Source organism: Ictalurus furcatus, chromosome 13, assembly GCF_023375685.1.
Source record: "Ictalurus furcatus strain D&B chromosome 13, Billie_1.0, whole genome shotgun sequence".
NCBI lineage: Eukaryota > Metazoa > Chordata > Actinopteri > Siluriformes > Ictaluridae > Ictalurus > Ictalurus furcatus.
The window spans coordinates 25,083,907-25,110,053 of record NC_071267.1 but is presented as its reverse complement, the minus strand read 5'-3'; the positions used below and the strand labels follow the sequence as shown (position 1 = coordinate 25,110,053).

General features: G+C 39.0%; 1 protein-coding gene across 1 annotated transcript; it reads right to left on the bottom strand.

The window, feature by feature from the left end:
• Positions 1-449: 449 nt before the first annotated feature.
• Positions 450-26,147, bottom strand: itgb3b (integrin beta 3b). The gene is made up of 15 exons (XM_053639757.1): positions 25,820-26,147; positions 23,343-23,428; positions 21,389-21,593; positions 19,246-19,498; positions 17,335-17,497; positions 17,075-17,236; positions 16,883-16,978; positions 15,779-15,868; positions 14,670-14,804; positions 11,632-12,058; positions 8,807-9,029; positions 6,752-6,852; positions 6,255-6,374; positions 3,462-3,628; positions 450-1,104 (listed from the first exon to the last, which is right to left on the bottom strand). Exons 1-15 carry the CDS (start codon positions 25,902-25,904, stop codon positions 1,036-1,038), a joined length of 2,382 nt encoding a protein of 793 aa, XP_053495732.1. The 5' UTR covers positions 25,905-26,147; the 3' UTR covers positions 450-1,035.

The window sequence follows — 26,147 nt, the reverse complement described above, 5'->3', positions numbered from 1 at the left end:
CAGAATTTTTTTTTTTTTTTTTAACTAACAGGGTGTTTTCACAGCTTTTGTGTCTTTCACCAGAATCATTGTCATCCTTCATGAAAATGATCAATATTAAAAATATAACTTATACTGCGTGACATTTTGAACTTAAACATACAGGGAGGTTGTATACTTTTATTTTAACCCAGTATTTCAACATAAAAGCTTTAAACATAAGTTTTTCGCTGCAAAACACTAGTTTTAAAATGATCACCACACCAGAATTAATAACCCGTGAAGCCTTATGTGCGTAGTTCTGGCTCTAATTCAAATCACAGGTTTACATTAATGCGCTCCTTCTGATATGTTGCCGTTTCTATAGTAACAACAGCTCATTTACAAGGACTTGTATGCAGGATGCTCCACATAATCTAAACATAATAATAAATGGATTTAAAACAACATGATGTTATTTAACAAAGAAGAACAAAGGCAAGGAGATGTTTATTTGTGGAAGGAGTCTCCAGTGTCAGTGCTTTTGTAACAGGCAGAGGTAAAGTTTTTCTGGAAGATCTTTAGTACATTAAAAAAAAAAAAATTGCTGTGGTATAAGAGGAATAACACACTTCCAGATGGACTGTTTCTGGAAAATAATCACACTTCACACCAACCCATCATCAGTTATTTTCCTATTTAAGTGTTCTATTCCATACTTAACATATGCATTTGTATTTACAGAACATTGAACAACATAAAAAGCTCTTTCTACATGGGTGACACCACATTTTACCAGGTCAATGTTACCACATGTAACCTCTGACAGAAACAACTTCAAAACACAGCACAGAATTTCATCACAATTATGTTCCCCTCGTCAGGAAGCGAAATAAGGAGGCGGTTCGGCATAGGTCAAGATGTTTATCTGTCTCTACACACAACTGTCATATTTACACACAAGAAAATGTACATCCTGCACATCAGAAATGACAACAACAGAGCTACAACTGGAAGAAAATAACATAAAGGAAACAAACAAAAAAAAAAGATGATCTCAGGTAGCTCCAGTGATGATCACTCCTTTCCTCGATAGGTAATGTTCATGAAAGTAGAAGTAGCACCTTTGTAGAGAGGATTGTGGCCCTGAAATGAAGAGAGCATCGAGTTAGAATAACATTTCCAATTGAAGCCTTAGAATTATTGGAACTCGTTAAGGTAGCGAGCAAATTTGGTTGCTTAAAGTAGAAATTACAAACGATAATTCAGATTTTCCACACTTTGCAAAATATGTGAGAAAACACTTATACAAAATATACGCAACTCAATTCAGTTCCATTTTATTTGTATATAGTTTTTCACAGTGGTTAAATATTGTCACAAAGCAGCTTTACAGAAATATATAAATTCAGGAAATACATTTGAAATGTATACATTTATCCCTAACGAGCCATCCAGAGGCGACGGTGGTGAGGAAAACCTCCCTGAGATGGTATGAAGAATAAACCTTGAGAGGAACCAGACTCAAAAGGGAACCGGTCCTCATCTGAGTAACACCGGATAGTGTGAATATAAATAAATCCCTTCTATAACTGTGCACTACATGGTCAAAAAGTGCAGTTGTGTAAGCAGGAACTTCATTATAGCTTTCACATGAAGTCTGTTTTGTTGAAGTTATCAACTGTTCACTGATGGAAACTTGAGTGCAAAAAACTGTGCGTATCAATTGCAGTCCAAAGCCATCTTCAAGGATTTTAAGTGGTATATATGTGGATTGACTAAATGATACTGAAATTACCACATGCAAACGCATTGTCAGTATTAGACAGTTACAAAAGTGTTGGACAAATTGTCTTAAAAGAACCAAATTGAATTGAAAGTGAATTTCTCTACATTTCCAGAAACTACAGTTTGTGTTGACCAAATGTGAATTCAGACACATGTAAAATCCTTCCATAATTCATCACCACGAGGAGTTGAATCCTCAGTATCATCTCAATGGCGGTCATTTTTTTTTTTTATCCCTTGATGACATAAAGGAGAGCTGATACATTGTGTATAGAAATAGATGGACTACAGTCAGCGATTTTATGCGTACAGAATGACCGGTGTGGTTGATTTACTACCTAATAAAATGTCTGTAGATACGATGTAAGTACAGCCTAATAAAGTGGCAACTGAGTGTGTGGTGCCTTATTTGGGAATAAGACAATATTTTGGACACAGATAATTTATCAAGCTGGATACAGATACATTTATTCATAATTCGTTTGCAGGAACATTTTGTTAAGAAATGTGGATATGAAAAATATGTAAAAATCAGGAAAAACTTTCCTATCCAACTTGAACTACTGAGTCTGTGCAAATTGATGTATAAAGACATATATGTGTTTCGATTGATCGGCTTCAAATCGTACAAATGACTGAGTTACTGCACTTTTATAAACGGATTTCGCTCTCAAGATTGAATGCAGTGTTGAAATACCTAACAAGTGCCTCACAATTACACTCTTAAAATAAAGGTTCTGTTTTGAACCAAAAAAGGGTTTTTTTTTTTCTTCAGTCTGATGCCATAGGAGAACCCTTTAAAGTTGCACAAAGAACCTTTTACTCTCAAGTTCCAAAGAGAACCATCTATTTACTGGTGCTTCATAGGAGACCCACAAGGAACCATGTAATCATAAGTTCTCTAAAAAAAAAAAAAACTTAGTTAGTGCTTTAAAAAAAACAAAGTAAGGTTCTGTAGCGTGATGCCAGGAGAACCTTTGCCAGTCCCACAACGAACATTAACCTTTTAAGATTCACGTCAACCTATTAAGGTATATAATACACTGCTCTGACGAACCTATAATGAAACATAAAGAACTTCTTTAATCTCCAAAGAACGCTATACATTGAAAAATGGTTCTTGGCAAGAAGAAGGGTCTTTCCAGAACCTATGGTGCTGTAAAGAACCATAGAAGAACCTTTATTTTAAGAGTGTATGTCTGGTTTGTGATTGCTGCGCAATGCTAGCACTCTATTCTACGTCACTTGTAAGAAATGCATAAATAAATATGAAAGAAAACGTAGTTGTTCATCTCTACCTTTGAGCAGTAATGGAAGTGGGAGAGGGCTGTAAAGAGGGCTGAGGAAGAGTTTTTACGCACACGCAGTCCCACATGTGGTTGGAATAACGTTGTGTGAGTGCAAGCCTACAGACCTCACCAGGAAAGCCTAATTAGCAAGGCATAATTTAAAGCCAAATGTGCCTTAGGGAATGGAGGCGTTGCTTTGTTCTGTGGGGAAAACAGCATGCCACAGGGACAATAAAATCATCCCGCCCTCTTCTATGATTTACCAGATGACTTTTAAACAAGACTAATGCTCATTTTCACATTAACGTAAACTAGGCAGGATGTGTAGGATAACGTGTGCATGGATCACATATACCACATGTATAAATGCAACCCTGTTATAAATATGAGTGTTAATTTGCTTTGTGTATAATGTCCCAGACTCACCGTTTCCCACTTGGCTTGTGCTCGTTCCTCCTCGAACTTGGCAAACTCACGGCGGTCGTGAATCGTCACCAGCAGCTTCCAGATGAGCAAAGCGACGAGACCCAGGATTAGTATAGCTCCGGCAACGAAGAGGAGAACGACCAGGATGTCAGGCCCTTTAGGGCAGTCTAGGACACAGCAGGAAGTGGGGCAGAGGTCAGGAAAGACCATAAGGATGAGGGGATGAAGTCAAAATGACACTGTTGCTCTGAGTATGAAACCCCATATGTAAAAAGTTTCAAACAAATTTTCAACAGCAAGAAAAAAAGTACAGATTATACGATTATTTTCAGATGTATTGCATTTTTTTCACTTCTTTTTTATACATTGTATGGGGTCAAAAGGTTTGAAAGCAAAAACCAAGTCGACTGACCCACTGAATGAACTTCCTTGCAGTGTCATACTTATATCAGATGTGTGTGTAGATGTGTGTCGCCTCTTCCTGTGTGATTACACATGCACATTGTGCAATGTCAGCGTGTTCCTCAGTAGCTCGGATGCTGTTTATTGCCTTGCTTTACTAGACCGGTCTCCTTTCTGTGTTCCTGGCCTGTGTGTTTGAGTGTTTAATGGAGCCCATGTTTCACATGTGGGTTTGTTAAAGTAAAGGGGCTCAGCTCTCACTGCAGGCTCCAGCCATTTGCCGTTTTAACGACCCACACCCTCACCACTGCCGCTTCAGAAGCAGAAATGCGCATAGGCTCAGACACACACGCACTCATCCACCCACCACCGTGTACCTGGAACCCCGGGAAGTAAACCGCAGTCTGATAGTCAACCCGAGCTTAAATATCACACAGCACACTGTTACGCATTCTTCATTCGTTAGGTTTAACCACAGCACCCACTGCCACATACGCTTGTTGGTCTAAGTGTCTGTCTGAGGCAGTGATTTCATCATTTATTTGCTTAAAACGTGTGTAATCATAAACACCTACCAAACGTCTGAGCTAATTTCCCAAACAGGGTCTATGGAGGATTTGGTCTTCAAAAATGTGCATGTCTGTTTTGGTGCGTTTCTACCCAAAAGTGCAAAACTCAGGGCCGTGTTTATGCAAATAGATTCATTTAGCACTCACAAGTATGATATAGCTGAAAGGAACAGAGATTTGTGTGCAAATTAGTCCAACCGAAGGGCAGGTAGTCAATTTGTAGAAGTTATTTTTCACCATTCGACAAAAACAACACAATGAATTTATTAAAGGTTCTCAATATCACGTCTCAGTATATCATGATAATGAGAATGCTTTTAAATGTATGACTTAATTTTACTACGGTAGAGTTGGATATTGTTAGATAGTGTTAGATATTTACAGCACAACATTAAAAAAGGCTGTTGAATGTTTAGGATGGCAGATGAGGCCATGTATACTGTATCTCAGTATGGGAATGGAGGTAGTGAGTCAAAAGCTGAGGCCAAAGTTTGTGCTTAGCATCTTGACGTGTCTTTTGGTTAATAATGTTTGTCCCAGCTTTGACTGTTGCAATGATGGAAATTCCAACTGTTTTCAGTTAGTCAGATTACTTGGCTCAGCTCACCAGCAAGAATCAACTTTTTTTTTTTTTTTTCTAATCTGGACAATGTTATTGTTCTTCTTTGCCTGACTAGGCCGGAAATTTCATTGAAATGTGACATTTCTGTTTAGTTATTTTTATTAAATTAAACTGTAAGAGTAATTGTATTGCCTACATGAACAACAACAACAAAAAAAGGATATATAACTTCTAATACACATTGGACATTTTCACTTAGGGGTGTACTCACTTTTGTTGGCAGCGGTTTAGACATTAACGGCTGTGTGTTGAGTTATTTTGAGGGAACGGCAAATTTACACTGTTACACAAGCTGTACACTCACTACTTTACATTGTAGCAAAGTGTCATTTCTTCAGTGTTGTCACATGAAAAGATATAATCAAATATTTACAAAAATGTGAGGGGTGTACTCACTTTCATGAGATACTGTATGTGAGTAGTTTTCAGGGTTCAACTAAAAGAGTCGGTTCAAACCCAGGTAGCAAAATTGCTGTGGCCCAGATCTGGCCCACACCTGACACTTCTGGCCCTCACATCCGGCCCACATACCAAGTGGAATGATGGCACCTGGGTGGGCCGGTCCTGTTTCCCAGATTTGGGCCACAAGCAAGCCATAGCAATGTGCCACATTTCTGCCAAAGGTGGCACTCATTTGTTTTCTGATATTTGGGCCATATTTACTATTTACCACATTGGCCACTTTAGGGTCACATCCATATTACACATTGCACATATCGTGAGCACCGCATCTTTGCCTAAAAAGGCCCACTTGTGATTTGGGATATTTGGGCCATATTTGCTATTTTACATGTGGGCCACTTCAGGCTCGTATGCATTTTGTCCGGGTCGAAAGAAAGCCAAAAGTGACATATCACTGCCTGAAGTGGCCCACATCTGGATGCTATCTTCGAAGAGCCGCCCCATTTGTGAACGACACATCGCTACTCTACAGTGAAATGTTCAAAAGTCTGAAGTTGCTGCAATTATATACAAAGAAGAATTTTGTCTTTTGAAGTGAATCGTACACACGAAACATAGTTAAATCTAATCATGGTCATGAGCTAACCATGTAAAACAAATAGTAGATTTTGATTTCAGGTTGTCTTTAAATATTATTTTCTACTTGAATTTATTCTCGAACATCATGTGCACATTTCTTTTTTTGTAAGTCACATGCAAACCTGTAAAAATGCAGCCTGAAAGTGCTGGGATTGTTACCTGGCTCTTTTACCACAGATAAAATGGACTTCCCGCTGTTGTCCTCATAGTACTGGAACCTCTGGACACAATCGTTCTCGTCCTTGTATGTGCAGTTCACGGCATTCTTATCATGCAAAACTGTGGAGCAGGAAAACACCAGAAAACTCAGGAAGTCATTTTGTAAATGGCGCACTTATATAGCGCTTTTATCCAAAGCGCTTTACACTGTATCTCATTCACCCATTCACACACACACTCACACACCAATGGTAGCAGAGCTGCCATGCAAGGCGCTAACTTGCCATTGGGAGCAACTTGGGGTTCAGTGTCTTGCCCAAGGACACTTCGGCATGTTGAGTCACGTGGGCCGGGAATCGAACCGCCAACCCTACGATTAGTGGACAACCCGCTCTACCACCTGAACCACAGCCGCCCCTATTGCCATATGAACTGCCATTTGAAAGACATTTATCATCAGCCTTATGTTACATACAGACTAGCGTTTTGTCTCTTACCCAGATCATCAACCAGCCTAATCTCGTCTCTGCAAATTCGGGCACAGCTCTCATCCTCGAGGAGCCTGCCTCTCTGAAAATGCTTACACTCCACACAATCCCTGTAGACATCACACAGCAAGTCACACAACACACAAAAAACACATCGTAAGTCACTACTGCACAGGAACAGGCAAAAAAAGATCAAATTCACACAGTTTCGCTCCACTTGAACCAAACAAAATGAGTCAACCTGGCCACCAACATTTGCTTCTTTACAGTGCCTTGCATGAATATTCACCCCGTTGACCGGAATATCCAGGATGATTCACTCCATCTTCTTCAAATTTACCATTGGTATCGTTTGATTCTCGGACTAATCCCTTCTTTCACCATTTACTGACTTCTGGTGGATGGTCTCCTCTAGGCAAAGTCATGATTCTTCTTTCAATTTTTTAATAACTGAGTTGCTAACACTTTAAAATAACAGTCCATGAATAATCATGCGCTAATACCTGAATTAATACTTACTTAACTATGAACTAATGATGAGTCAAGACATGTACTAATCATGAACGTTCTGAATTACTTAAATTAAACATAATTTACACTGATCCTCCTTATCGAACATAGAAAGACGCACTAATAATAAGTTGGATCAGTGTAAATTATGAACCTAATCCAGCACCATCTCATGACGTTTGTGTACGCAGCTGCATATGGTTAATTATATAAACAATTTGAAATTATGCAGGTTAAATTCATATTCTTTCTTATCAATATAAACATGTACTAACATGTATTTAAGGTGGTCGTTATTCACATATAAATTCATAAGACTCAGTAAGTTGTAGTTAAGGTTCGCTCTTCATTAGTTGGTGATTAGTACATGCCTTAACTCATCATTAGTTCATATTTAAGTAAGTATTGATTCAGGTTTTAATGCATGATTATTCATGTACTGTTATTGTTAAGTGTTACCATAGATTTAAATATTCAAAAAACTAAACCCTGATGGATACTTTTCCAGAACTTTGATTTGGACTTTTTTTGATAGCTCCTTGGTTTTCATGTCACAAACTCTGGGTTCTTCTAGGAACAGGTGTATTTATACTGAGATCAAATGACACTTTACTTGCACACCGCTGACCCCCATTCATCTAATTATGTCACTTCTGAAAGCAACTGGCAGGAACAGAAGTGAATGAAGGGGTGAATTCCATAAATATTTAACTTTTACATTTTTTTTTTCTTTGTAAATAATTCCGCAAACTATATTCATTTCCCCACCATTTCAATATTACGGGTTATTTTGTGTAGATTCATGACGTATAATCCCAGTTAAATCCACTTCAGTTTCAGGTTGAAACACCACAAACGTTGGAGAAGTTCAAGGGGGGTGAATACTTATGCAAGACACTTTACTCCGGCTCTGAATATTTAATTTAGCAAACGAACTCCACCAAACAGTGTGTCTTTATTATAAGTTTTACAAGATGGAAAATGATGTGAATGTTGACGAGATGAAGCTCCGTGGTCAAATTTATGAATCGTTTGCAGTGACAGGTTAATTCTTTTTCTGCTTCCTATATGTGAAATCTTGATTTCTGTATGTTGAGACCCTGTATCGCATGAAATATGGCCGTGTTTAGGCAAAAAGATGAATTCAGCGCCCTTTAGCTGAAAGGGACAGAGATTGTATGTGGCAAATAATACAACCGACGGGCATGTAGTAAATTTGTGAAAGCTTGTTTTCACCATGTAACAAAATTAAATTTATTAAAGAGTCTCCAAATTATGTCTCTGTATATCAGCATAATGAGAGTGGTTTTCAAAATTATGGGTACATTTCACCACAGTGAAGTTGGCTTCATATTAAACATTTGCAATAAGAGGCTGTTAAAAAGTTAACAAACTCTTTTTATTTATTTAGTCCCAGTGAGGAGTGAAGCCATAATTATTTCAGGCTGTATACAGACCAGCCAGATACAGAGGCCGAAGTTTGTGCTTAGCATTTCAGTGTCTAAAAGTCAAAATTTTTGTCTCAGCTTTCTAAACCAGGTCAAGGTAACTCACTTTTTCATAGTGCAGGCATCAGGGCAGGTGGGACACTTGTCACAGGTTGAGCCATAAGCCCCGGGTTGAGTACACTCACAGCTTCCACACACACACTGACCACGGCCACTACACAGCAATCCCAGGCTGGACATGCAGGTATCTGTGCGGGTGGAGCAGTTACAGTTTTCCCCTGACCAGTCTGGGTAACACTGGCAGAAACCACAGAAGCATGTGCCATGACCTGTAAAGGCAAATCCGTAACATCAATATGACCATGCTAGGCAGGAATTAGATCACCAGATTGTGAACAGTTGAGATCATACAGTAGATATGCTTTTCAGTAAATGAAAGAAAGAGTGTTTGCTGCCTGAGGTGAACGGTATAAAGCTGCTAAAGATTTACCGATACTCAACGGCACACGTGAAGAACATCAGTCTTGTAATGTTTTCTGTGAAAGCACGCAATGTTTCAGCCTGTTTAGTTAATAGTTTGCCTGTAAAAATACACCATGTAGACGAGCTGCACATTCCACACATGCACAGAAACAAAGCTCACGGCCGAGCTGTCCTTTTAGGCTGGATACGGTTTAGAGAATGAAATCCCAGAAGAACAACACTGCTGTCCAAATGCCAAAATGCTTTAACCTTATTGTACATGGCATGGTTTACTAAAAATGGAAATGTTATGGAATCTCTGGAATTTCACATAAAGCATAGTAACAACCCTGTTTTTGAACGATGCCAGTGTTGCAAATGAAAGCACATTGGTCCATGTCCAAGAGTTGAGTTCAAAAGTTTGTACACCCTTAAATCAACCTGAATAAGACAGAAATTTTCACATTATCACAATTAACAAAAAACTTATCAGTGTATGTTAAGATACAAATGGTGAAAAAAAAATCACAAAATTATACCAGTTCAAAGTATTGCTTTAAAATTTATTTATATATATATATATATATATATATAATATGTGATGTAAATATTTTCTAACATCTTGTCATTCTATTTTAAAGAAAAAAAAAGATGTAATTGGTACTCTGGATCTGGATCATTCTAAAATCTTATACAGTTGTAATCAAAATTATTCAACCCCCAGTGCAAATCAGCTTTATTGTCAAAATTTACAGACTTTCAGCTGTTTGTGATGAACAAATCAAACAAAAGCAACTGAAAATTATTTATTCCTTATTTTATTTCCCAAAAAAACCTCCATGTGTTAAAACACAGCCTTTTCCCGATCAGGTCTGGACAGTGAGAGAGTCATGGCAGTTTTTTAAATTATTATTATTTGGATTTGGTGCACACACATGCCACATTAAAAAAAAACAAAACCTTAGGGGAATCAAACTTTTGCACTGTTTTTTTCCAGTTCATGTTCAAGACAATCACATAACACACTCAGATCAACCTGAGGAAAATAACTTAGACACGAAAAAAACAAATAGTCCATACCACATGAGAAACACCACACGCCCTATAATCATGCATCCCACATAAAGACCTCAATCCCATTCCAGCTCAATAAGTCTGAAACCCACTCACCTCCCTCAAAGCGTCCAGCTATTTTAGTGCTATGACATCATCGGCGTGTAGTAATGCAGAAAGGCATGTTCACTATAATCACTGAATGTTTAGGGAATAAGGTAAATATGGCTGTGATTACTGAGTAAAGCAATGCGTCCAAGCAAGCAAGCCTGTTTAGAATGAAAACATAATAAAATACTATTCAGTGTTAAAGCCAGATAGACAAAACAAAAAGACAGATGGTATTTAAAGCTGACGTTAAGGGTAGTAGAATGAGACGCAGTTATATTTCTACCCCGCAGCTGAAGGAGTCGTCTCTGCTGAGACATTCCACTACGTTACATGAACTGCTGACCGGCTCCAATAACACAAACACACTCGGCACACTCACACTGCCGGGTCTACACCCTTCTACATGGTATGTTTATTTCCAATGTTTGCTACATAAAGAGACACTCATTGTGTTATTCCACGTAACTCCTCTCCAATGAGGTCTTCATGAAACACAGGAGAACACTGACAATTTCATCCATACTGAAATACTTCAAATAAATACTTCAAATGAACCTGAGAGTTAAAGGTTTTTGAGTACATGGTCGTTTTTGTTTTTTTAAAGGTTTTCCCACTACTGGCAGGTCAATGAATAAGGAATAAAACACATGAAGGCATGCTCTGATAGGAAAAGGATAAACAACAGATTATATTACCATCCTGAAGTTGATTATTTTCCAATAACAGCACATTCTTAAGTGTTTTATTTCTCTTATTTCTCAGTAATTTGCCAACAATGATATTTTTGGGTTAATTAATAAGAAGCACGTCATGCTTTTTATCCATTTATAGTTACCATTAATGTTGTGGACCGAAAGACAAAATAGTTCCTGTTATCGCTTACATTATAGCAGCTATAAACAGTTATTCTTTCACCAGTGTTTCTTTTATTCTCATCTTGAAGTTAATAAGACAAAAATTATGCAGCTTGTCATGTTACCACAAAGAAACCACAACGCGCAAAATTCTCTCTTCTAAGTCAGAAAAAATAAAGGAACAATAATTTTTTTTAAATCATCTTTGCCGTCCTGTTTACGTGGAAGAGCAAGCCACTCATGTTTGTGTAGCTTACTGGACATTAGTGAGGTTATGATCGGTGTACATACGTTTTTTTTCCCAGCTTCTTAAAAAAATTGTTCTTACAATAACGAAAAAATGGCCAAACTGTGACTATAAACCCAATCCCAGTTTACATACAGTTTGTCATAGTGTGAACAGGCAGCCATCTTGTTGTAGTAGTAAGAAATGAATATGAAAGTCTCTTACCTGAGCACAGCTCTCCTTTATAACGCAGGCAGCTGAAGTCATCACAGTCGCACCGCTTCCCCCAGACCTTTCCAAAGTCGTTGTTGTGACACACACACTGACCGCACACACAGTCCCCGCGCCCGCTGCAGATCACTTTGTTAGGGCCAGTGCATGTATCCTGCTCATGTAGGCTGTAATCACCCTCGGCGCACTCACACCTCGGACCCAGTCGTCCTGGATGGCACTGGCAGATGCCACACTCGTAGGTGCCATTGCCTTGGTGACACTTAGGGCTGTCGGGCTGCCCCTGAGCCTGGCACTTACACTCACACTCGAAGTCAACGGTGATCTGGAGTGTGTCTTTGAAGCCCACAGGTTTGATAGTGAAAGTTTTGGTCCTCTCCTTTGGGCAGCCCCTGGCACGTACCTCAACACTGAAAGATACCTATAATAACAGCAAATACACAATAATAATGTGATGTATTGTTACATACATAAACTGCGTGTGTGTGTGTGTGTGAATAATCTCACCTGGATAATGTAGATTTGTACTTAAAATCTCTGTCTTACAAAAAATGTCCATGCTCAACTAAATCACCCCAAACCATGTGGCAAAATGTGTTATGGTCTCATGAGACCAATTCCAAAAGGTATAACAATTCCATAATTCCAAAAAGTTTGTGTGGAGGCAGGGGCGTGTACGAGCGCCGGTTTGTGAATGGAGGGCGGAGCCAGAGAAGGCGAGTAGTAAGGAATGCACACCTGCGGGGAATTGTCTTAATGATGGTTCTCTGTTGCAGTGAGACGAGACAAGTATAAGATGGAGAGAGACATGCGCTTCGAGAGAGAGAGCCACAAGCACGGCGCAAGTGTGTGTATGTGTGTGCATGAAAGTGAATGCTGAAAAGTGGGGAAAAAAGAGGAAAAAAGGAGCAAAATAAAGAGAGCTAAGTTGTTGCAAGTCTGCCTCCGCCTTGCTTCTCGTTAAAGTTTATCGCACTGGTGCCAAAACCCGGGAGAAAAGGAAGTCGCCGTCAGGGAGGCCTCACCGCTGGTGGACCTCCCTTGCCAACCTCCACCAGACCCAACATCAGGCCTCCCTACATCTGCTTCGTGATCAAGAGCAGCGGATTAAAGACTTGCTCGACCCCCAGGCAGAGGACCAGCGGGTACTCCAGGGTCTGATACAGCAGGCCGGTATTCCAGCCGCGGCCCCAGCGGCCACCGTGGTCACACCCCACATCACCCTCACCAAGATGGGACCCCAGTATGACCTTCTTGGCAGTGGTGTGGAGCTGCCTGTTGCCGCGTCTGTCCGGCGAAGTCCAACTCGCGGCCCAACAGTTATCGGTCGCCAACATGCAGGAGTATCCAGACCTGAAACAGCTGATTTTGCAGTGGCTCGGCCGAACCCAAGAACAACACCATCAGCACTTTGAGTCGCTGACCTTCAGCGAGCGAGCTCAGCCGCCCGTTTCCCTTCGCCCAGAAGCTCAGGTACACCTGCTGGAAGTGGTTGCTGGCCGAGGGACACGGCACAGAGGCTGTGATAGACCTTGTGGTGCTGTAGCAGTTTGTCCTGGAAGGGACAACAGAGTAGGTCCAGTGCCACCGCCCTGCGTTGCTCATCAAGGCAGTCCAGGTTCTTTGCCCATCGTTAAAGTTTATCACAGTTTGTTTGGTGCAAAAATAAAAGCACATCACCAAGAGAACACCATACCCATGGTGAAGCATGGTGGTGGCGGCATCGTGCTTTAGGCCTGCTTTTCTTCAGCCAGAACTGGGGTTTTTATCAATTTGGAAGGAATCATGAATAGCTACAAATATCAGTCGATTTTAGTACAAAACCTTCAGGTGTCTGCTAGTAAGATGAAAAGGAATTTCACCTTCTGGCATGAGAATGACCCAAAGCACATCCAAATCAACAAAGGAACCGCTTAACCAAAAGACGATCAATGAATCCAACAAAAAAAAATCTGTGGGGTCACCTGATGTGGCTGTGCACAGGAGATGCCCTTACAATTTGATAGATCTAGAATGTTTTTCTAAGAAAGAGGGGAAATATATTGCCATGTCAAAACTCTTATCCAAAAAGACTGAGTGGTGTAATAAAATCAAAAGCTGCTTCAACAAAGTATTACTTTAGGGGTGTGCATACTTCTTCAACCAGATTATTGTAAGTTTTTTTTTGTTTTTTTTCCTAAACCTGCCATTTTAACAGGGGTGTGTAGACTTTTTATATCCACTGCAATGTAATGACTTAAAATCTCACTATCCAGTGTCAGGGAGAAGAAGATGGGAATTCCTTTTGATTCTTGTTCCTCTCAGTGTTTCTCCCTCATGTCGTCTCAGGGAATTTTTCCTCAGTGTTGTCACGTCTGGCACATCTTGTTCATTAGGGATCTAAACCTACAGCTGTAAAGCTGCTTCATGATAATGCCTATTGTTAAAATTTAATTGGATTAAATATTAACCATGCATCCAGGTGCATGCAGACAGTGACTCATTTTTATTTCCCAGTTTACAAACATGAGTGAGCGGGGAACGGCATGATGGGACGTTCTGACAGACAGGCTGAGTTATCATGCTGGACAAAATGATTCACATGAAGAGAACAGGATAAACTGAAGGAAACAGACACTTCTGATTGCCAGACATACTCAGCAAAATGAGTAACAACTTCTTCCCACCCTTCCTGTGTGAAACATACGTGCAAATGGGTGTTTAATCACTGACTGAAATAACAAGCTGTGAACCACATAGCTTAACACAAGTCATTTATCATGGTGAGCATACATCAGAAAGGCCTTTTCCTGTTCTTTTTGGTTCTTCCTTATTTGGGATATGTGAGAACAAATTCTGCAATGTGGAATGAGTGAATAAGGAGGAGTAAACTTTTTATGGGAAATAGGAATGTAGTAAACTACTTCTGAAATGAGCTGTTAAAAAGAAATTTGACCAGCGATACAGAGGGGTTAGAGAGAGAGAGAGAGAGAGAGAGAGGGAGAGAGAGAGAGAGAGAGAGTTTATGTGAGCATAGAGAATAAGAAACTAACCTGGTCTCCTCTCTTGAGCCCAGAGCAAGACCTGAGTCCAGGGATAAACTCGTTGTTTAAACATGTGGCATTGAAGGACAAGCTCAATTCTTCAGGCACGTTCAGGAGCTCGAGCTCAACCTTAGATCGAAGTTTCTGACCGTGAAAGACAATTAGATTTTATTTACAAACGCGCATTCATTTCATGAATATCATTAAATGCAAAAATACGGAGTGAAATCACAGAGTTAATGAGAGTGGGTGTGGACAGTGATCAGAAATCAAAATACAAACATGCAGAACTCAAAATGCAAATAAGACAATCTTGTGAATATTTGCACATGGCAGATTCTAAACTACGGAAACCTGAACCGCAACTTGTGATTTTTTTTTAAAAAACTGATGGATCAGCACAGTGATATTTTCGTAACGACAAATTATAAGATTTCCTTTATAGATTTTCCATTAATATGTTAGTAGAGGATCAGTAGAGCTTATCAGTGTGTTTATGTGTTCTTGTATGACAGTGCTTATATCGGCTAATTCCTCTTTTTTCTTTAAGAAGAGCAATAAATTTGGTGAGTCCGGTAATTAATTAGTTTTGCTAAACATTATATTGTTGTACTAGTTATACAGAGACATGTGAACCATCTTATTTGGATCTAGTGGCCAGAACTGAGTTATTTCTTCTTATGTTTACAGATAAATTTTACAATCCAGTTGTATTCCATTAATATGTGGGTGAAGTAGCTTATTTATGTTGAAATGGGGTGGCAAATAAAAGTGTACATCCTTAAAACTGGGGCAGGAAGTCAGATAAATAGTGTTTTGCCAAGTTTGGACCAAAATTGAGTTCGGAAGTATCACCGTGTTGGTATTTCCTGTTGCGCTATTGCACCAACGTCAGTGTAGCTGTGTTCATTTCTGTCTCAAAGAGTAGAAAATAAGTGACAACAGATTCCACCCATCAAACTAGCTAATATGTCGGTGTTAATCCAATGTGTTTCTTAGCGCTTGCATAAAAATCAAGCATGTAGAGTCAATTGGAGCAACAACCTAGACTCAAAATGGAAAACAAATTGGTACGATAACACAGAAACTACTTTAAGCAACCACTGTAATGCACTTACAGTGTAGGCGTCTTGGATCAGCTGGATCACATTGCGTGAGTCCTGAGACAGAGTCCCCACCACAGTACCGGGTATCAGATCACTGTAATTCTGTGAAGAGAATAGAAAAACAGCAGAGAGAGAGAGAGAGAGAGAGAGAGAGAGAGAGAGAGAGAGAAAGCATAATGAAGAGTATAATAAGAACACCAATTTCTTGTAGACCTGTATACAAAATATAAACCAATCCCACTATAAGCAACTAGTGCAAAAAGAAGTGCTAAATGAAGCTGTTTCAGCAACCATTTGTGCTATTGGATGTGGCTAATTTAGCACGTTATGTAATTAACAGAAGTTATAAGCTCATTAACCCTTGTTTTATGCATGTTATCTTGTCAGCAAATGGCCAGATCTGGACAGATCCAATTTTACTATGTTTTTTTTGCTCAGGTTTTTATATCACATACAACCATTTAATCATTTAAAGAGTCATGTTGGCTTTGAAGAGTCAGTCAGTCTGGTTGGATTGAGTACATTTGTACCTTTGAAAATTTAAAACTATACAATAATTAAATAATTATTGTTCATTTTCATGATATTCACCTTATGCAAATATTCACAGTTGAAATTGCAAATTTCTCCTTTTTATGCATACAAGAAGAATTGTACAGTATCAGTATCAGAATATTAGTCTTGGTATTACCTGGTATTAGATTGAAAAGAATCTAATAGAGTTTTTTTTAAACATTTTTATGTTTAACGTTTTTGATGTTTAAAAAAAACATCAAATGGACAGGGACGTATGCTTTTATTCTCACCACATCAAATTAAAAACAGGTGTCTCATCTGTTCAGAGTCTGTGGCATTAGTCAAAAGTGGTATTGTGAAACAACTTCAAATTGTCTTATTTATAGCCATGAATGAATCATTTAATGGTTAAAAATAAAAAGTAACTGTGGTTGCTCTCCAGTCATGCTAGTTGCTTGTCCAAACCTTTGAAAAAAATAATTCATTAATAAACAGGACTGTTCTAGACACCAAAACTCATTTGGTAAATATTTAGTTTCGATATCGAACACTAAAACACATTTTGTGTTGACACAAAACATTAGTAGTCTTAAATTCTACCTTGTAAAGTGACAGTACAGGCCTGGTCACAGCAAATATGAGATTTATATTATTCTCTGACATCTTCTCTGTGATCAGTGCCAGAGATGGGTAGTCCTGTGGGATAATATACAAATATTAAAATGACAAAGTTTCTACATTAACATCAATGTAAACGCTGTCATGTAGAATCAAAGTGTTATAAGGTAGTACCATTGTAGTGGACATGCTGTATACGTTATCCGGACCCATGTGACACTGGCCGTCGTTAGGCTGCACAATGCCAGCCAAGCGTCCATCCAGTGCTACATGAGTCTTGGCATCTGTGGTAAACACCAGCAAGTGAGAAGCACCCGGACGCCAACCGATCTTCTCCTGACAAGAGATGCAAAAGAAAAGCAGTGAAAATATAAATAGCAGCTTTTTTTTTTTCCAGTTGCATCATGTATTTTGGAGCTTTTGAGTTAACCTACGTTGCATACGGCTGCCTGGATGATGGCATCAAAGCCTCCTTCAGGGGCATCTCTGTTCCGAGATACCTTCTGCTTCTTTACTTCCTCTGTGAAGCGGCTCACTTCATCCGTCAGAGACAGAACATGTCTGTAGCCAAACTGCGGCTGGCATTTGTATGGTATCCTGTCACCATTAGAGGAGAAATAGCTGAGATTTAGTTTTACGTTTGATTTAGGATCTGACACCACGCCTATTCCCTATTCCCTACAAAGTGCACTTTATCTGTCATGCATCCCCTAAGCTTTATTGTTTGGATTCTATCTACAGGATATTCTCCACTATGCTTTCAGACATTACTAATTGTAAAATAGCTTGCGGTTTTGGACCGGTTTGGCTATCACATCCCAAGCCATGTTTAAAACCGTGTACTAAAAGTACTGTATACCATCCATTAAGCCTGAAGCCTATCCAAGAGGACTCGGGGCACAAGGTGAGGGACACCCTGGACGGGGCATCAACCCATTGCAGGACACAATCGTACACATACTCACACACCCATTCACACACTATGGACAATTTAGAGATGCTGCAACAAATGTCTTTGGACTGGAGGAGGAAACCGGAGTACCCAGAGGAAAATCCCAAAGCATGGGGAGAACATGCAAGCTCTGTGCACAGAGGGTGGAGGTGGGAATCGAGCGCCTAACCCCAGAGGTGTGAGGCAAACATGCTGACCACTAAGCCCAATGTTCAATGTTCTTGACAGGGTGATGGACCACTTAACCACTTAATCCCCTGGGTCATTATTCAGTTATTTACCTTTAAAACATATAAAACTATGAATTATTTGGTAACTACAGTCAAATTAATAGGAAAGGTATGTTGTTACCAGTATGGAATGTAAGTCTGGAACCATCAATATTATGAGAGAAAATTTTAATACTGATATTATTATACAGTTGGCTTTATAATTATTGGAAAGTCCGGAAGGTCAACTCAACCACGAGTTCAGCATATGATGACATGTCAACATGGTGGCTCAAAATGTCAGTGGTAAATAAATTATCACTTCACTACTTATTTCCTTTAGATCAATCAACATACTGTAGACACATTGGGTGGTTAAATCTATAAAACTGGCTATACAGTTCACTGTTTTAAAACAATAAAAACATCATCAACTCATGATCAGTAATGTTAGCTGGCTAGCTTACGTTCTGAGTTCCCAATTTCCGAGTTAACTCATTGTAATTAATAGTGACACTAATGTTATTGCATAACTTAACTGATAGTACATTATTAGAGCTTCATGAGGCATTATTAGAGTGAATAGAAATGCTAACAATGAATCATTACCAATTTACAAAGATTATAAGCATAGTTATAGTGAATAAGGAATATGAGCTTCATAGAAAATGTTACAAGTTTGTCTTTGCAAATTCATTCCAATGTTATTCTGCAGACCTATCACTTTTTATCTTCCAGCGTTAATTATCTTTTTGCCTGTATTTGGACTGTGGACTGTTTTTTTTCAAATTAAACACCTCTGAATGTGTATCCTGACACAGTCAGCACAAGTTTTGCCAGGGGGAAAAAAAGCACAGAGGAGTATATTTAGATCAGCTAACTTGTGGCAAGAGTGCAAGTCATTCCCTGAACCCTTAATGAAGCTGCTGAGTCATGACTGACATGCGTGCCTTAAATAACCATGCTCAAGTAAGACTTTTAACGGTTACTTGTATGGTACGTAGTGTCACACATCGTTTGATGTATTTCTGGTCACTCACAAAATGGAAAATATAGAGAAAAGTTAAGCCAAAACATTGTCAACACACACACAGTCATCTTATTAAGGTTTACAAGACAGCCATTATATGTAGCAGCTGTTATATGTGTTATGCCAGGTTCTCCCAGTCTGGTTATTCACTCACGAGTAGCATGGGTTCTTCACAGCTTCTGGTGGGGAGATGTACATATACGGTGATACAGGTTTGTCCACGAAAGCACCGAAGCCCATACGCAGGTTACTGGTGGTTTTGCTCATCTCCTCAGCCAGTCCATTTCCCAGCTTTCTCAGCTGTGTTAGGTCATCATTCATGGAGTAGGACAAGTCCATCAGATAGTACAGATCCACAGGGTAGTCTGCGACCTGCCGCACCTGCAGCGTGAATGTCCGCGAGTCATCTATGGAAAGAAGGACGCTAATGTGAGAAGTAGTCGACTGCTAACTGTGAGTTGTAATGACAAAAATATATACAGTTAGATGCAAAAGTATGAAAAGGTCTTTCAATACGCTGAAAAAAATCCTTGTGGACAGTGAAAATATCTTGAATAATAAATTTTTCTAGTATTTCTAATTAAAAGGTTACAATTATAAGGTTACAATTCTTGTCCCCACCAAGAAGGTATGCTGCTTCCTCAACAACAAGCCTTGGATCAACAGGGACATCAAAGCCCCGCTGAAAAGAAAGAAGAGAGCCTTCATGGCAGTGGACACTGACGAGGCCAAGAAGGGAATACAGAAGAAGCTGAGGAGGGAGCTGAGGCGGGCTAAAGACTGATATAAGAACATGATTGAGGGGAAGCTGCAACAGAACAATCCGAGAGAGGTGTGTGTGGGGGGAGCAATTGAGGGGACAATTGACAATAAGGAACAATTGAGGGGACAAAGGGTTGCACCAACGAGTTAAACCAGTTTTTCAACAGGTTTGACTCACCAATGCAGGCTGAACATCCCTCCACCTCCTCAAATGTCCCCATTCACACCTCCAAGGTGGCTGTCCCCTTTCACACCTCGGCTGCCCCCTCCTTCACAGGCTTTCCTGCTACACCACAAGATTGGGGCATGACAGCCACAGCCTACCTCTTCTCACCAGCAGACAATGCAAAGACAGAAAATGACATCAATACACATCCTACACCCAGGAAGACAGCATTACCATCACCCCCTCCCCATATCCCCACCCTCACCATATCTCCAACTACCCAAGTCATCAAGATCACGACCAGCCAGGTGAGACGACAGACAGCTCACTAAGACCTGGATTAACAAAGCCAGAGTACCTGACAACATCAACCCAAAGGTGCTTAAAGTGTGTGCAGAGCAGCTGGCAAGAGTGTTTCGGCATGTTTTTAACCTCTCCCTGAGGCTAAAGAAGGTACCTAAGATCTGGAAGACATCCTGCATAGTCCCTGTACCCAAGAAAGGACATCCGAGTGCTCTCAACGACTTCAGCCTGTGGTTTTAACGGCACATGTAATGAAGACCCTGGTTCTGCAGTACCTCAGGCCCATGGTACATAACTGCCTGGATCCGCTGCAGTTTGCATACCAGGCTGATATTGGTGTGGAGGATGCCATCATCTACCTGCTTCAAAGAGCGTACACAGACCTGGAGAGTCTACAATGCACTGTTCTTTGATTTCATGTTCTTTTATTTCTCTAGTGCTTTTAACAGGGTTCTGCCACTCTGGCTGGCTGATAAACTTTCTGTGATGCAAATGAACCAGGACCTTGTGGCCTGGATTACAGACTACCTCACTGACAGGCCGCAGTATGTCAGGTTGAAAGGCTGATTGTCAAATGTGGTGACTAGCAACACTGGAGCACCCCATGGAACTGTACTGTCTCCATTCTTGTTCACCCACTACACCTCTGACTTCTCCTTCAATTTGGGAACGTGCCACCTACAGAAGTTTTCAAAAGACTCCTCCAATGTTGACTATATTCAAGGTATTTCCACTTGCTAAGATGGCATTTTTGGAGTATATTGCATTTTACAAAAATGGTTATAAAATTATATTTTAAAAGATTCCTGAATCTGATTCATTAAAAGGTGTCTTTGCACTCAAATACAGAGTAGCCCATAATGGTTGTAAAGTTTTTTAGAAGCTTTATCACTAGTTCTGGATTAATTAATAACTAGTTCTACACAGACATCATTAATGAATGTGTTTGACTGATGAGGCCAGCTTAGGCCATGGTGGCTCAGTCGTTAAGGTTTCATGGTATTGATTAGAAGGTTGTGAGTTCAGATCTCATCCAAGATGTAACTGTAAAACATTAAAGACTCACCAGGTCTCAGACTGATGTGCAATTTCTGTGGTTGGATCTGCGTGACGTCAGTGGTGGACCCCGAGGCCTTGTCGCTAAGAGGCTTGTTCTCCGTAACAGTCACCTGGCTGATGGGATACTCCAGTTCTTCTCCATTGCATCCTGCTTCTATCAGGTTTTCCTTTAAGTCACAGCGTGATGCTCCTGGCCCATTTAACCCAAAATCCTGATGTGTCATACAAACACAGAGACTGAGCTCTATAGCCATTCATTTCTTTCATAAAAAACCTATTATCACATATTTTGAGCCACATCCACAAAAGAATACTGCCTGGGACTAGAATACCTGCATGCCAGTACAAGAAACACAGCTCTCTGAAATGATCAGCTGCATGATTGACAGGAAAGTAAAGACGACTCTTTGTCCTAATTGTTTGAACTTTAGTGGTACACATTAGTGTAAAGGGTTTCCCTATTTAAAGAGTCACAGATACTGGAGATTTTCTTCTAAGCAGATGTTTTATTGGCAAAATAACAGAAAAACACTCTGGATGGAACACCAGTCTATCTATATTAAATAGGCCTAGTAAGATAATAATAAAATAAAACTATAAAGTGTAAATACATGTATGTAACCAGCACAAAGGGCTGTTCATGTTTAGTTAGGATTGTGCAGTGAGGATTTAATTTAGAAACTGTGTACATCAGCATTCAGACCTCAGAAGTAACAATTTTTTTTTTTTTTTATGAAGTGAGACCAGATTTGCAAGCAGGGTGGAATGTGCCAAAAAACAGAGGCATTTTTCTGTTATGTGTGATTCTGACATTTGTCTTGTGCAATATCTGCTCAATAAGGAGTAGTATTTAGTCCTGCACCACTGTCTGACAGTTCGATGTAACCACAATATTTCACACTGGAAATACACCTCAAAACTACTGCTGCATCCCAATTCGCCTTCTATCTATCCTAATAAATAGTATCAGAAATTAGAATTAGTGTCCCACAAATCGTATTATGTTGAATTGAGTATCCCATGGTCTACAGTTTCTGGGAGATTTTCAACGTATGGATCCGTGGACACTTTTTCAGCTAATATTGCCCACTACTCCTTGCATGAGAGAGGAGTTTTGTGACGGTTTGACGCATTTTATAGAGGTGTAAATGAAATGTGGAAAAATAAATCAAGGCGATGGTAAATTACATGATATCGTATAAATTATATAAGAAATAATGATTGAAGAAAAGCTGAAATGCAACAAGGAGTTTGTTTACGGTGACAGTGTGCGTAACCAGGCAACAGCATTCTCTTTCGTTACATGACGTGTTAGTATGTCCAGTACTTAAGCATATGCTTTTGCTACACACTCAAAAGTATGTAGTTTGTCTTCACAAAAAGAGTACATACGTTCAGTGCATGGTATAAGTATGCAAATTGGGATGCAGCACACTGTACGTAATGCTACTTCAGGCCAATATTCAAGATATAAATATGACACTATTTATTAATTATTAAATAGTATAATCCCTTTAAAATCCCAGAAAATGGGACGTTATTTTCAGAGACAATGCCTTTGATGAATTTTATTATAAATAAATTTAAGAATTACCTTAAAGTGGGATGTCAACATAGCAAAACTCTGAATACAGCCTTAAGTAAATATGAGTGACAGGCATCAACCAAACTTCCTGTACAGTAACTGATTGTACAGTATGTGTATATATATATATATATAATTTTATGCAAAGAAGGTTATAGAACCCTTCTTCAAATCTTTCCTGATACTAGCACAGAACCATAAGCACACAAGGAACTGCTAGTGTTTTAAATCTTTAATCATTTTTTTCCCTAGATAAGGACCAATGTAAACACTACATGGTGCTATCAGTTTTTGCTGTTTGGCGTTTATGTTTTATCTCCAGGTTCACAGGGTCAGATGTAGTCTTATGATTGAACACAGTGAGTATGAACCACACCTCTTGGAAGCACCAGGCACAGGAATGGTGCACTGCCAAACACTGCTGACACGTGCTAGCTCCCCGAGACGTGCAGATATTAGAGCCTGAAACAGACGAGAGAACATGTGCAGTTTGTTTGTTCTACGCATACCTTAATCTACTATATCTACTAAATACTCTACGCTTAACCACTTTTGAGTGAGCTATTCCAGGAACAGGCAAACGACATTCTCCAGACATATGAGTAATTTGATGAAAGAAAAAACAAATGGCATTTCATTTTCATGCACACATTTTGTACAATTTCTCATGGCATTTATCTTATCAGAGGCTGATGATTATAAAACCTCATTTCATGATAGTGATGGTGCCAAACTATCACAAGGGTGAATATCATTTTAAACCCACTGATGGTTATTTCATCTTGGAATGGAAAAAGGCAGTATCCCAAAATGTCCAACTACAAAAGAGGGGTGTAAAATTAAATCTGAGATACATCAAAAATTAAATAAATAAATGGCTAAGTAAATGGTTTAATACTGATGCGTCTTTTCTGTTGCAGTGTCTTGAGGTTGGCATAATGCCACAAACAAAAGCATCTAGGCATATCTTCACCTTATATGGCCTCGATGCCGAGACATGTTTTGAATTCCCTAATGTATCCAGATTAAACATTGTGTGTAACTGTTGATAAGGAGCTCAAGTTTTCTGTAAGGAGATGTTTATTTAGCATTTTTGGAAGGAGTCTCCAGTGTCAGCACTTTGTAACAGTCAGAAGTAAAGCTGTAACTTAAGATTTCCAACAAGGGAAAGACTTTAAGGCAGAGGACTTGCCACTTTCAAGTTTCTCAGTAATATAAATATCTGCATGTTACTTCCTTCATCAAGAAAGAGAGAGAAAAAAAAAGTCATGCTTGTGAGGGAATGACCCATTGTAGCTGCTATAACATAAGTGAGGATAGGAACGACAGTAACATGTCTCCCAGATGTTAAACAACATTAAATATAATTATAAACTCTTTAAAAAAAAATTATTAGCATTGCTGGTGTATAAGAGGAATAAAACACTTTGGGATGTGCTGTTATTGGAAAATAATCAACTTCATGGTTATAACAGTAACTCCACTTAGTATTGGGACGCATCATACCACCTCACTGTTGATTATTTTCCTACAACAGTATGAGACCGAGTGTTTTATTCCTTAAATAGCCTATGATAGCATACTGAAAGGATACACTATCTATGTACTATATTTTCCATGTACTGATGTATTATATTTGCTACAGGCTTAATTGGGACAAAAATGAAGCATGAATTAATAAAGGAACTTCATGTTTTTCATCATTTCATATATTTTTATTTATTTATTCTGGAGGACACTTTGAAGCTATTAGTACATAGTTACAATATGGAGCAAAAGGAGTTCTTCAAAGGCTGTTTGGGTAGTTTTTTTTTAGTTTTATAAAATGATTCTACTTTAAACAATCTCTAAAAAGAAAACACACTGCAGTAGAGTTCTACATAGAGCCACCCGAAGAAGGGTGGGGCAAACCGATGATGCCTTACAGGTTCAAAAGTTATTGTATGAGACTGTAAGACTGGATTTAACTCGAAAGTGCACATTAAGCTGATGAATTCTCTAACGACTGCATTGAGTGTACACCTTTTACACTTTAAGTGAAATCTACCAATCTGAGAGTGTGAGGATTCTTCCTCTGAGACATATGAAGCCCCTGCATCTTTTTACACTGCTGCTCATATAGCATCACAGCACAATTCAACACACCGATTCTTTCGACATGAGCTAACATGGTCTGATCACCACTTGGGGGCTCGTAGACTGGTTTCAAAAGTTTTGGATGAATTCTGAAGTTTGCATTAAATAGTTTTGATATTTGAAAAATTGATATCATTAGTTCACTAATTAGCTCATCCAAATTTCTTGTCCAAATAATATTTACAATTTTTTATTAAAAAAAAAAAGTTTATATATATATATATATATATATATATATATATATATATATATATATATATATATATATATATATATATATATAATCTTTATTCATTTTAAAAAAGTTTATGGCACCCTTGAAGGTTCTTCATTACTGCTATTACATATAACATTAGAAAACAGAATTGACTTCGCACTTAGTTTACTTCTCTTTGGTATAATAGTATTTCTAGAGTAAACAATAGGCATAATTGACTTATACTTGACTTAGTCCACTCCATTCCAAGTATACATATGCAGTGAATTTGGATCAATTTTTAATATACATGAATGTATCTGAATGACATGGGTATAGGGAAAGATGATGGACATAATGTTGATGATGATGAACACCTTGTCCAATCACCTTTCTGGTCATTCAAATGTCCTGTATGTTTAAAAAACCTTTATGAATGATAATATTCAAATGAAATAAAAAATAAGTGAAAGTGGAAATGCTCAATTAACACAGTGTGGGATAAAGTTCGTAGGACTCACCAAGCACGTGGTTTGATATCAAATAGAATAAAAGGAGATAATAAATCCGTAAATGTGACGCGAGGAATGTCGGAGTTTTTGCCATTTTGGTCCTTTTTGCGTAAATCTTCCGCACCTGGCGTCCTGAACGCGCAGCTCCTCTGACCGAGCTGTGGCAGAGAGGAACAGCCAAAAAAACAGCTGGAAAGTGGAGTAAAGCTGTCGTTTCTTTTATGAAAACGCGAGGTGGGGCGTGTAGAAAGAGAGAGACAGAGACTCCATCAACTGTACATCAACTGCTCGTTCAGGTTTTAGTAAGTGAACAGAGAACCACAGGATAACGCACAGA

Bases quoted from the DNA above. Each gene is read 5' to 3' on its own strand.
- itgb3b (XM_053639757.1), bottom strand. From the start codon at position 25,904: ATGGCAAAAACTCCGACATTCCTCGCGTCACATTTACGGATTTATTAT. The intron at 23,429-25,819 runs GTGAGTCCTACG...CGTCTGTTTCAG, and splicing joins GATATCAAACCACGTGCTTG to GCTCTAATATCTGCACGTCT. The intron at 19,499-21,388 runs GTGAGTCTTTAA...TTCTTTCCATAG, and splicing joins GCACATCAGTCTGAGACCTG to ATGACTCGCGGACATTCACG.